At 40.8% G+C, this 13,200-nt stretch overlaps 1 protein-coding gene across 5 annotated transcripts in view; it reads right to left on the bottom strand.

Annotated features, from left to right (window-relative positions):
* Positions 1-13,200, bottom strand: part of ptpn12 (protein tyrosine phosphatase non-receptor type 12) — a 40,041-nt gene that overhangs the window by 17,253 nt on the left and 9,588 nt on the right. For all 5 annotated transcript variants that reach the window (XM_058625216.1, XM_058625215.1, XM_058625217.1 and 2 more), the window contains exons 2-10: positions 5,205-5,313; positions 4,510-4,586; positions 4,273-4,368; positions 3,338-3,376; positions 2,923-2,994; positions 2,767-2,826; positions 1,822-1,964; positions 762-828; positions 596-673 (exon numbers count right to left, since the gene is read on the bottom strand). In XM_058625216.1, coding sequence (XP_058481199.1) covers positions 596-673; positions 762-828; positions 1,822-1,964; positions 2,767-2,826; positions 2,923-2,994; positions 3,338-3,376; positions 4,273-4,368; positions 4,510-4,586; positions 5,205-5,313 — 741 coding nt within the window. The remainder of the gene's footprint in view (positions 1-595; positions 674-761; positions 829-1,821; positions 1,965-2,766; positions 2,827-2,922; positions 2,995-3,337; positions 3,377-4,272; positions 4,369-4,509; positions 4,587-5,204; positions 5,314-13,200) is intronic.

The raw sequence follows: 13,200 nt of genomic DNA, 5'->3' as shown, positions 1-13,200 counted from the left end.
GACTTAACAATCCTAAAAATGCGGGTTCATCTCTGACAATTACCAGGGAAATGTCTAAAATCTCAATATTTAACAGAGGAGTCTGGTGTATGCAAACCCTGTATTTTCAGAGTCTGTGCTCCGGTCATGGTAAAACTAATTCACGTAAAACTAGTTTCATGCAGCCGTGCAGCGATGACTCCGCCCACACTGAGGAGATACTATATTGTAATGGAAACACAACTAAACCATGTAGAGTGCATACACCAGATATACAAGGTGGCAAGATCTTAATGCATTTGAACTTGTACAATGGAAATACTTGCGTTATGACATCCATCAGCTTAATTTATTTACAGAAACCAATAAAAGGAGGGAATTCAAAGAAACTAAGTGGGTTTTCATGTAAGGAAACAGACACTGTTTACAACCCACTGTTGGGAAACCAGCGTGTGGAAATCTGTTTATATATCAAATATCAAACAACAACATAGTAGTTTATCATATGAGCGTGACAAATCTGGGTGCAGCAACTGTGTTGGCACACACACACACAAGATAACATTTCAGCATTTTCCACATACTTTGCAAATTGTAAATGTGAACAAAAACAAACCTTGGTTTGTACTGCAGAGTGCCGCTGCGTCCTCATTTCTTGGATCAACCGAAAAACGTTAAAATCTTCTGGTATTTTCTTTAAAAGAAGAAAACACAAGGTTTTTGTACAGGGTTTTTGTTAGGGAATGCAGTATTTTTGTGAGTGTGTGTGTGTGTGTACATACCCCAGCTTTGAGGAGGTTCCATGTGTAGTCGATAGCACAGATTGCACCCGTCCTCCCACAGCCTGCGCTGCACAGTCAGAGACGCACAGATTAAACACGAGGACATGTGTAAAGACATAAACGTGCGCACTAAAAGTAGGCATGACATAAATCACAGAAGAGAACAACTTTGGGGAAAACACATTTGTTTTTAATGTGCGCGGCCTCGACACCTCGCGCAGACAGGATGCAGACACGGAGTCGAACAGAAGCGGAGATTACGTGACATGACGTCTGACACAGAAATAAATCATAAAGCGGCGCCTCATGCGGGCCCTTCTGCCTCTTTAACAAGCACACGCACACTGTACAGAATGCGTCGGCCCACATAAAGCATCTGTACAGACACAGAGACACGGCTTTTAGTCCCGCTGTGTAACGGAGGAACCAGGAAATGTCCTCGGGCTGCTCATTATCGCTGATTACACACACATGGAGACAGTGTGCGTGCTGTGTGTGCATTACCCACAGCAGTGTACGGCAGAGAAACGGAGGTGTCCTTGTGTATCGCTGCGTTTTTTATTCACCATTTCAAGTTCTTTATCAACTTTACAAGTGCCAAGGTAAATGTGCCACAAGTGCCACTCTAACTGAGCACTGTAGCCGTGAGCGCGTCGGGTACGTGGTGCCGTTTCTAACGACTGCAATCGAGAGGGCAAATTACAGATGAAGAACTCAGACTGGGCTCGTCTGACTGGATCCTGAAAGGCAGCTGAGACATTAATAATCCTCTAATTATTCCAAACCAAATTAGAGGATTAGCCAATTGACGCAGGGAAATGTCAAAGTAAAACATTACACTTCAAGAATTTCAGAGAACTATCGGGTTCGAGCTTCATATTAAAAATCTGGTTTGTGCCGACGGCGCTTTGCTAAATATACAAACAGCAACGTTTTCTCCGTTGCTGTATTGAAACCGGATTTTTTAAAGCACACAAACCTGTTTCACATTCTTTCTGATACATGATGTCATGCATGTGAACTCCGCTGCGTACGTGGTGGCGTGACAGCATGTACCTACCTGCAGTGCACACATATAGGGACGTCGTCATTCTCTTGGTATTCTCTCATCAGTCCGATCATATCGAGGATGGAGTCAAACGACGAGGGGACGTCGTGATCCGGCCAGTTCATATAATGGAACTGCGTTATCCTCCGAGTCTCCTGCAGGGACACGTACACACGGGCATTATAATTATTTGACAGAATGACGTCTTTAATTATATACTTCCAACTTAAGTGTTGTTGTAGCATTGGAGTATGAGCGCATGCTCTGCCTCCTTTTGCACTTTGTGTTCCATCAAAAGTGAATCTGTTCCATCAATAGATGTATCTGTCGATTATTTTCACGATTAACCGAGTAATCGTTTGGTCCATAAAATGTCAAAGAACGTTAAAAAATGGGGGGGAAAAATGGAAATTAATCAGTTTTGTAACATGGAGCGAAGAAACCAGAAAATATTCACATTTAAGAAGCTGAAACAATCAGAAATCTTGTTTTAATCATGAGTAAAAAGCTTCAAACCGACTAATTTAGCAATGGATTAATAACTGATTCATTGAGTAATTGTTTCAGCTCTGGTGGCAACCCAACGTCCAGACTCGCACATGTTGACACCTGCAACCAGGCTCCTATTGGACGATATCAATCAATCGCAATCAATCTTTTGCATCCGTTTTCCTCCAAATTGGGAACACCGTTTACAAATATGACATCATGTTCTATTAAAGAAGAAACTAGCGATTGAAGCCATTAACTCCTCGGGAAAATATTTAGTGACGTTGTAAATCAAGTGAGAAGTAGCCTCATGTCAAGTAGTAAACAGATTTTTTTTTATGCATCTGTTAACTTTTTATACGCAGCCCATTTTTCCACCCGCGATATAGCGACGTCACAAAATTCCACTTTAACGACAGCTTTAAGTGCTTTTGTGGATGAATCAAGATTCATATTAAGGATACGTACATTCTCATGCTCCACCGCCAACGTCCTGATGTTGTAGTCCGTTCTGGCCTGCTCCGATTCCTGGAAAACAAACGCGGAGCACATTCACAACCAAGTCCAGGAACACTCCTCGTCCTTGTTTCTCGCAGCTGTGACATCAGAGACGTGTTTACTTACACAGGCGATTCTGAACGGACCGAAACTCATGGGCTCGTCCTGCAGCATCGGGAAATATCGCTCGCACTTTTTCTAGCGAGAGACGAGAGATCTGTTAGTTTTGGCTGGGAGAACGAATGCCAGACTGACGCCGTGGCTTCCCGTGTGTGAACGTGCACTTGTGAACCCTCACATTTCACACTTGATTATTCCAGTTAACATCTCACACTAAAATATATTCTAAAGGCTTGAGCTGCAACCTCTTAGTCGCTCTTGTCACACTCATAACAGAGTAATAGAAACATCTCCTCCAGAGCTAAATAATCCTTTTAATGTGTTAATTAAAAGGAGTTGCACTTCTACTACTGGCGCGTACATGTGGACACAGACATATCGCATGCACGCACATGTTAGGATTGAGTAAAAGGAGACTTACCCTTCCCATCTCGAACTCTCGACAAGCCATTACAATAACCTGCAGACACAGAGACAGGAAGGACTTCTATCAACACTTGAATGTCTTACTTCCAAAAAATACAGCCCTGCTCAAAACAGACGTGATCTATTTATGTGAGGCTGCAGTTTCCATTGACTCACTGGAGTGTCCTTCAGAGTAAGAAAAACCTGAATCAGGAATCCCTTTCCTTAGAGGATTAGTTGTCGAGACTTCAGATGACTCTTGATCAGAGGTTTCACTCTCACACACTCGACTCCCACATCATCCCTTTGATCATGAAGGAGAAACTGTCACAGCTGCAACCGGAAATATTTCAGGGTGCTCTCTAAACCCAAACAAAGCTTCCTTTTTAGTTAAAGTCATCCACCCTGCAGAAGCTCTTAATGACTCAAACCTTATTTACGAGACAAAATATTTCCTTAATCTTTGTCTGATAATCAAAATTTCGTCTTAAAACTTGTGTTGTCTCAATATTTTAATGATTCATTTAATATCTACTTCTGATTCTCAATGTTGGGGGTCACAAGATTATTTCTGAGGGATAGAGAAAAGGTGTAGACAATAAAAATAATAATATATATATATATATATATATATATATATATATATATATATATATATATATATATATATATATATATATATATATGGTTGAGTGCCAATGACTGACAATGACATTAACACTTTTGAAAGAGTGATTTAAGACATTTTAATACTAATTAAGGCCTTGTTTGTTTAGATTTATGAATCCACGGGAACCCTGGTTTACATAAAGTTAGAAAGAAAACTAAACTTATTATTACTCTGCTTTGAACTGTAAATAAAAAGAACAGTTACAGGACCCACTTCTACAAATAATGCATTAGTGTATACGACAACTTTATTCCCTTATTCCCTCAACGGGCCGTACTCACAGCTACGTTATACTCCCAGTTCATCCTCCAGAAGTCGATGACAGTGTTCGGCAGCGGGCCCTGAGTTGCAATATAGGCCTCGGGGCCATCCATACCCTAAAAGGGAGCGAGGGAGAGATGAGAGCAAGTGATTCATACGTCACTTTATACAATAAGTTCTCTCTTTCTGACAATACAATCAAACCAAGAATATTAAATTACTCAAAGAGAACGCAAAAAAAACGAGTTCTTTTTTACCTTGATGAAGTTAGCATTGATGTAATCTGTGTCCTGGTTGGATGTTTTTAACGCCACCTTGACTCTAGTGTGATCGACTGTAAAGAAAGAAAATGATGAGATAATTCATTTAATTTTGAGCCTAAGGGTAAAAAAAATACAAACACTGATGGTAACTGGAATGTGGAAGAGAGAGAGAAAACAAAAGATGAGGAGGGCACGAAGGGGTCAAAGAAGAACATGGGTCAAAGCAGAGAGGAGTGGAATCATGGAAATAGGTTAATGGACACACTCATTTCTATGTACTTGCTGTATGTGTGCGTGTGTTTGTACACATCTGGTGAACCAGTTCTTCCTCTTGCATTTATCAGCAGCTCATTTACTAAAAGCCGTAATAAATGAATGAATGGATGGATTGATGGATGAAGGGTTGGATAGAAGAGGAAAAAAAAGAAGAGGATAAAGGTATAAAAAGTAGGACAGATGCCATGTCATGGAAGCTCCTCCCCCCCGAGGTCACTGAATGCCTCTCCTCCAACAGATGCCGCAGATCAGTATGTATGTTCATGTGTCACCACTGACTTAACTTAAGTGTTTTTAACGTCATTAGCAGTGGCGTCATTAAATTTAGGGCTCGCCTGCAAACCAGCAAATGAGAATGTGTTTTATCCTTTCTTAATGTGTGTGTATTTGTGGGGCGTGTCGACAGTACTTACACGGTAGTATATCTTTATATCTGTTCTTTTTTACATTCTCCTCTCTCTCGCCTTCGTTGGTGGGGTAGATCTTCTCCGTCCGGTATTTGGTCGATAACCGCCGTAACCGCTGGAACAAACGAGAGAGAGAGAACAAAATGTTAATAAGATAGTAACTGCTAATCTAAGTCTGTGGTGAAGAAACCAGAAACCTGCTCTAGCGTCGTGATCGTCTTCTTTTTGCCCTCCACTGTCAGCACAGGACAACAGAACATCGCTGTCGTCTTCCTTTGGTAAGAAAACATGGATGCAGGCCAAGCTTTTGCTAAGAGGTGCCCTCTGGTAAACTTGGTTATTACTTCACACAGTCTGAAGCGCTTGTAGGCTGCATAGTTTAAATTCAAACTTGTTTGTAAGCTTCAACTTTGAACTTCCACACCCAAGTTCAACAAATGCCCACATTCTGTTGTCCACAAAAGATAACGCCAACATTCTTTAGCATTTTAATAGCATTTATGAATTGATTTTTATGCTTAAGTTGCAGTCGATTCACAACAGCAATGCAAATGAACAAGACAGCCTCATTTTATGCAACCTGTATTGATTTACCATGACCAGGAAAGTAATGTAAAAATGACATATCACGAGAGTAATAGCTGAGGCGAATACCGAAGAAAGCCTTTTTTTTTTCTCTGGCTGATTCACATGATACAATTTACTGATTTAATTTAATGATTTAATCACCCTCTCTTTCTGAGACTTGCTCCACTTTGTCTGCTCCTCTCACCCCCCTCCCCCCCCCACCTTCCTCCCTCTAGTGCCTGAGAAAGTTGGTGTGGGCGTTCGTGCTGCCGAGGCCGCGTGTGAAATAAGGTCCCACCTCTCGTCTCTCTCTCTCTGCCTCTCTGACGACAGTGTGACACGGACGTGCACCGTCCAACACTGTGTCCCGTCATTGTGTTCCAACAGTGCATTTTTTTAATCTCTCTACCACCCCTCTTGTTTTTGTATAAAAGGTATAGGAGGGTACATTGAATATACTACCCATAAGGGTGTTGTATAAGTGTATAATTGCCTTTTTTGAAAGATTTACGACACAAACAAAGAACAACAGGTACGCAAAGTCCACCATAGTTTCCTCATGTGATTGGGGAAAGGGGGAGGAGCGAGCAGAGGAGTCCCCACTTTTGTCCCAATCTGCAGTCTCAGCATTAGAGACACTGAACCTTTGAAGTTGGTTTCGATGCGAGCAGTTTCTGACAATCCAGCTGCCGTGTTTTAGTGACACACAGCGCTTTCATAAACAATTTAGACTGCAAAGATTTGCCCTGGAGACACGGCGAGGTTTTCACCTTTTCTCGCATCGCTCGTCGTCCTCCAGAGAGAACAGCGGGAGAAGAAGGGAAGCAGCAGGAAGGAGTTTGAGAGGAAGAGATAAACACAGAAACCGTGGGCGGCAACAGCTGTCTCTTTCTCTGCGTGTGTGTGTGTGTGTGTGGTAATAGCATTAGAGCTCCTCTGGCCTCGTGTGAATTACATTTCCAACAGAGGTCTGCTTCTGTGTTGGGCCCGAGCCCAGGAAGATACACACACACACACACACACACACATATATATATATATACATACATACACATATGAACAGTGCCACACAGTGAGCAGGAGACGCAGCAGAGCAATGATTTGTGACGGCCTACCCTGCAACCCACCCACAAAACACATTATGCAGAGATAAACATGCTTAGAACTGTGCCCTCTCATACAGTAATGATGACAAGTTATGTTTCTGCAGCACACTGGGAGAAACAGGTCGACTGTACCATTATAGCACATACATTCTCATCCCATCTGCCGCTGCATTAGCTTGTCTTTTTACACAAGCAGAAACTGGTGCTAGTGATAAAAGCCAGTCCCATTTGACTTGATTCGGTGGTGTCCTCTCATATGTGCATTGCTTTATCGTCTATTTTCCATAAATGGGAGTATCATTTGCAAAGTTGACTAGAGCGGAAACAATCACTCGATTATTAATCCATTACTAAATGACTCGTCAACTATTTTGATAATCGATTTGAATCGTTTTTCATTATTAAAACAAGACTTCTGATTGTTTTAGCTTCTTAAATGTGAACATATTCTCCGTTTCTTTGCTCCATGTAACAAAGAAACATTAAAACTGAAACATTTTGGTTGGTGGACAAAACAAGACATTCGAGAACATCATCATTTCAAGACGGATCGACTTTTTTTTTTACATTTTCTGACATTTTTATGGACCAAACGATTACTCGATTAATCGATGTGGTGTGGCAGCACTATCTTACACCGCTAATTACCGGAGACTTCTACTTTGATGCAACACAAGCTAGAGCACGCACACTGTTGTATCTCTCCTCCTGCTCCTGACTTACATGATTGCAAAAAATGTTCAGAAAACTGTCTTGGCGTGCGATATCTTTGAATAACGGCCAAAAAACAAACAAACATGTTTTGTGAGGTCGCAGTGACCCTCAGTTTTGGCCACCGAGCGTTTTATCAGTTCATCCTTGGAACCAAGTTAAAGTTTGAATGTACTGTTCTTGGTCACAGACAGGCTTGCATACAGAGCTGCGACTAACAAGGTTTTTCATAGCTGGTTAATCTCTCTGTCATTTTCTCGACTAATTGGTAAGTTGTCTGGTCCATAAATGTAAGAAAATACTAAAAGATGTTGTAAATGATGCTTTCAAATGTCGGCATTTATTCTCAAACAAAAATGAATGAGCTTTAATGACTTTTTTTGTGATATGGAGTAAAGAAAACATAATAATTGATTAATTACACGTCTACTTTGGGTCAAACAATCTGACAATTTTATACTGTGGCCAGACTACACATATAAAACATCATATTATGTTAAATATTTAGCTTTTAGAATGTGATTCATGCTACAAAAACAAAAAAAAACTTTGGACTGAGACCCGGCTACTGTCTCTGCCCCTTTTTCTCTCTTTCCATTGTCCCACAGACGGCCACTGTTTCTAATTACTCACTTCCTCTGTTACATAAAACACACACTCGCACATAAAATAAACACACACGTACACAAGCATGTGTGTGTGCACTCTCGCAAAATAATAGAGAAGCCTGAAGGACACTAAAGAAATAATACTCTGTATGAGTAAAGAGAGCAGAGGAGGGAAAAGGGAGGGAAGAAGGAAAGGAGAATATGAGTGTTTTAAACGACAGAGATGGAAGGGAGCGATTTGACGAGGAGAAGAAAAAAGAGAAAGGGGGGGAAGCGGAAGAAGGAAAGGCGGAGAGCCAATGTGTTTAAAGGAATACTTCACCAATTTGCATTTAGCTTTGTATTACTAGAATAGAGGTAGATTTATTTTTGAAAAATTGTGCTTCCCACACTTGGTCCTGTTAGCTTAACTGTTAGCAAAGATGGCGGACATTGTTTACATTCTGGGAACGAGGTCCCGTCCCCCCACGAGTGGGTCTAAAAAGTGCGGAATTAGTGTTGCAGTTTCAAGGCTCGGACCAAAAAATAAATACATTTTTAAAAAAAGAATGAAGATATTTCTCGACTCAGGGGAAACTGAGGTTGGGACACACCATTTTTCAAAAATACTGCCCCTATTCTAGTAATACAACGCTAAATTCAAATCGGTGAAGTATGTCTTTAAGAGGCTCTTGGCGACTCAGTTAATGAGCTCTTTTACTTCTCGTTTGTGTTGTTTATTCACACGATTCCTTCACACACTCTAACGCTTCACGCTAACTATTCTGTTCCGATGAGGAGAGAGAGGTGAAGTTTACTCAACTCCCCTGAGACGACAAGAAAAACAGGAAAAAATAAAGAGCCAACAGCGGGGTGTGACAATAATAAGTAAGGTGTATTCAAGTTACACATCTTGTTAACTATTGAATCTTCTGTCTGCGTCAGAAGATAATAAAATGAAACCGTTTCGTTAGCCAACAATTCCCAATTAACCGTCCTCTTAAAAGATGACGGCTTTCTTTAAGTTAAATACGTGAATTTGATTTAGTAATATAGCCTATAATAATATGTGACTTTTGTGTTGGGGTGTTAAGTTTTTATTGCAAGTAGCAACAGAGAAAAAAACAATATAATAATGAAAATCCACCGTCCATGACAATGATTTAACTTGTTCTGAATGACAGTCGAAAAAGACATTATATAAAGAAAGAAATACAGCAATTCCTCCTTCCTGGCTAAAAGACATTTCATTTAAGGTGTGCAGAGCAAACATTAAGAAGCCGCAGCACATGTCGTCTATTATATAACACACGGAAAATAACGACGACAAGTTCTCATGTATCACAGGAAGCTTCTTTAACTTCACAGGAAAGGAAAGAGGTTTTCTCAAAAAGATTTCTGTGGTTTTCACACATATTGTTAATCTATAAACGCACTGATGTGGCGGTGACAGCGAGGAGATTCAAACGTTTCAAACGTTTCATCAAATTTATCCTGCTGAAAAACGGTCCTGTAATATAAAAGTAGCACCAAATGCTACCCTAACCCGAATTTTTCCATAATCGCTTGGTCCATAAAATGTCAGAAAATGTTGATCAGTGTCTTTCAAACCTGGAAAGGATGGTGTTCTCAAACGACCTCGACCAAAAATGATTCCGTTTGAATGATTTCTTTGTTATATGGAGCAAAAAACGAGAAAATATTCACATTTAAGAAGCTGAAAAATCAGAAAACTTGCTTTTATTCCTCAAAAAACACTCAAAATAGTTAGTTATCGAGTAATAATCAATTCATTGAGTAATTGTTTCAGCCCTATGTGATTGTGACTGTCTTTTTTTTATTAAATTGTCTTTTTGATGATTTTAAAATGAATTTAAAGTATTTTTTACACATTTTTACTTCATTTCACTTTCGAATTAAGAAGCACAAAAATGTGTCTCGGGTTGGGTCTCAGTCTTTCCACATTCTGCCTCTACTCCCCGTCGATTCTATTACTTTCAAATACTTCCCATCAGTCGTGAGTGTAAAACAGCATGGATGTGAGCTGGCAAGTTTCCTGTGAATGGTTGACTTCCACTGCCACTCCATACACACACACACACACACACACACACACACACACACACACACACACACACACAGGGCGTTGCCCCCCCAAAAAAAAGGCCGGTGCCAACTCCTCAGACCCCCTTCACGGTGCGAATGAGTCATGTGTGCTCACAGACACATTTCTTCACAATGACCTGACTTGGCCTAAAATGACTTGCGGGTGCCAGAGCAGGAACTGTGAAGGGGAGAGCGAGACAGATGGAGGGAAAAGACAGAAGATTAGAGAGAATAAGATTTTAAAAAAAATGCCAACAGGCCAGGGAATGAAAAAAAAAAGAAAAAAGGAGGTAAAGTGAGGTAAAAGACGGTCTCACCTAACCTACTTTCTGTCTCCAGGCTGAATAAGTCAGCATCACTATACTTCCCTGAAGCACTGAATAATTCACACACACACATTCTCTGTTTGAACCCTTCACTGAGCACTGATTGGTGGAACAGATGCTCTTCCTGCAGAAAACGGCAGAGGGGGGGGGGGGGGGCATTTTTCTTGCATGTGTGTGGTCAGGAAGTGAGAGGCTGTACCGACGGTCACCTTCCACGCCAACACACAGGCATACGCGAGCTAAAATAGGTCAAATCCATCTCCTGAACTGTGGGCATAACAGTGTGCGTCTCCTACAATGACAGTTCGATAACCTTGACCGAGTGACATTCTCATGTGTTTGTACCGTCCCAAATCAGAGCAGCGATTCACGTTCCACTGCCTTACGCGTCTTAAATGCATTATAAATGCATTTTTAAAGGGAATGGAGTAACGTGGAGCTGTTTCGCATGATATAATACATATATTTTATAATGGATAGAGGGGAGGAAAAGAGCGAGAGAGAGACGCGAGAGTCGCGACATGACATTGTGTACTTTCATTTATTGGACCACAATCTAAAATCCATTAGGTACGTGAGCAAAATGTGTATCACAGGAAGCTGCTTCTTCTACTTCAGAGGGTTGTGTTTGAGGTTGTTTTTTTTCTTTCAAAAAGATTGCTCTGGTTTTCACACATTTAAAGATAAGAATGCACAGAAGCCACCCACGCGGTACTGTTGTGGCCGCGCCAGCGCAAGGCTTTGAACACATGTTTTAAATGCATTGTACATATTTATAAAGTCAATATACTTCTTTGCTTTCTTGCTGATATTCAGATATAGATATAGATATAGATATACAGTGTGGGAAACTCTAGTCGAGTCCCACGAGCACACAGCACCAGACATTTGACATGTTTTCGTACATAAACAATAAGAATACATTTTGTGCTAATGAATGCCATGGCTATTTAGAAGGCGAAATTCTCCAGCCGTGAAACAAATATTCTTCTCCCATAAAGAGGAAACAAACAGTGCACAGCGTGACACAGCGAAAACATTGCTGCTCATTTTTATTTACCTTCTTAAAGTGAAGCATGTGATAAATGAGTTTTGATTATATCGGAGTTTAGATGTTTCTGTTTCCAAGAATCATCCGTATTGAAAATAGTTAATCGTCTACTCCCAACAAAGAAATGGTGCAGAAAATAACTGTGATAAAACAGGATACGGAGAACATGTCACCATGTCAGGTGTCCACTGCTACTCACACAAATATCAAATTAAGCACGATCGCAAAGGAAATAACAACAAACCACACCCTGACCGTATGTCTGAGTCAATAGTTCAAACTCTCTCACACACTCACACACACACACACGCACACACGCACACACGCACACACACACACACACACACACACACACACACACACACTCAATGTGCAGCCATTTCCTCTTCATGGTTACAGGCTAATATCGGTCAGTGGAGCACTGATATGGCGGAATCACTGCTCAAAGTCAAAGACTCAGCAGTTCACGATGACACGGCAGAAAAACAAAAAAAACAAATACAGTGCGAGTGATGTAATTAACTTGTGTATGAAGGTATGAAATTCATATAAAAAAAGAAGTGCCTGCAGGAAACCGCCTCAAACCCCCCCCAAGTCGTGCGTTTGTGTGATTGCACTGACTCGTACGGCTTCCTTTTCGCTGATGAGTCAGTGTGTTTGCGCCTTCATAACGTCAGCAGACAAAACAAAAACGGTAGGGAAAGGATGTAGGGTGGAATGTGAGAAAATCGTGAGGAAACCGATCACAGGCATTATGCACTTTTTTTTTTACGTAGACATAGAATAAAACAGCACTCATTTCATGAATTCACATTTTTCTTCAAATTCTCCTGATGAAAATGTGAATATTCGGTGGACGTGTGGATGAAACTCCCCATTTAATCATTATTTAAAGACAATTCTTGCTGCCATCCCATAATCAGCAATGCACGAGGAGTTGCTAATTCTCCACTCAGGTTATTTTATATGAAGAAGAGGGGATTAGAAGAAGAAGAAGAAGAAGAAAAAGAGGGCCAGCCGAGACAAAAACCATGAATTATGTGACGGAACATTGGTCCACTCCACACATACCTCGCACTTTCATCTGACACCGTGTTTGTTTCTCCTGGGAGCGTTTACGTACCATTATAATTTATTCTCTGAATTTATTTCCAGGTGACATTTACAACAATTTTTCCAGTTTCACTAGGTGCAAAAACCTTTTTTTTGGGCCAGATCTTGGTACTTTCCATTTCAGCTTTTCCGCTCCATTTTTGAATGTGCAAATTAAGAAAAAAAAAATGCTCACAAAAACATCATGATGGAAACAAACTGAAAAACTTCCCGCCCTACGGAGAGTCGGAGGCAAGAAAGGGGAGAGTTCCAAAGATTTCATGGACAAGGAGACAAAATAAAACAAGACGCAAAACATAAACACGCTTGCTGTTGTCACAAAACTTTTACAAGGGGTTTGAAAAATGTCCTGAAAAGACGCCGACCCCCCACCAGCTTTAATCACAGCTGACCACTGTGAGACTTCCTGCGTCGACAAGACCGACATAATTTCAC

Source organism: Solea solea, chromosome 3 (assembly GCF_958295425.1).
Source record: "Solea solea chromosome 3, fSolSol10.1, whole genome shotgun sequence".
NCBI lineage: Eukaryota > Metazoa > Chordata > Actinopteri > Pleuronectiformes > Soleidae > Solea > Solea solea.
This window is presented reverse-complemented; position numbering and strand designations above follow the sequence as displayed.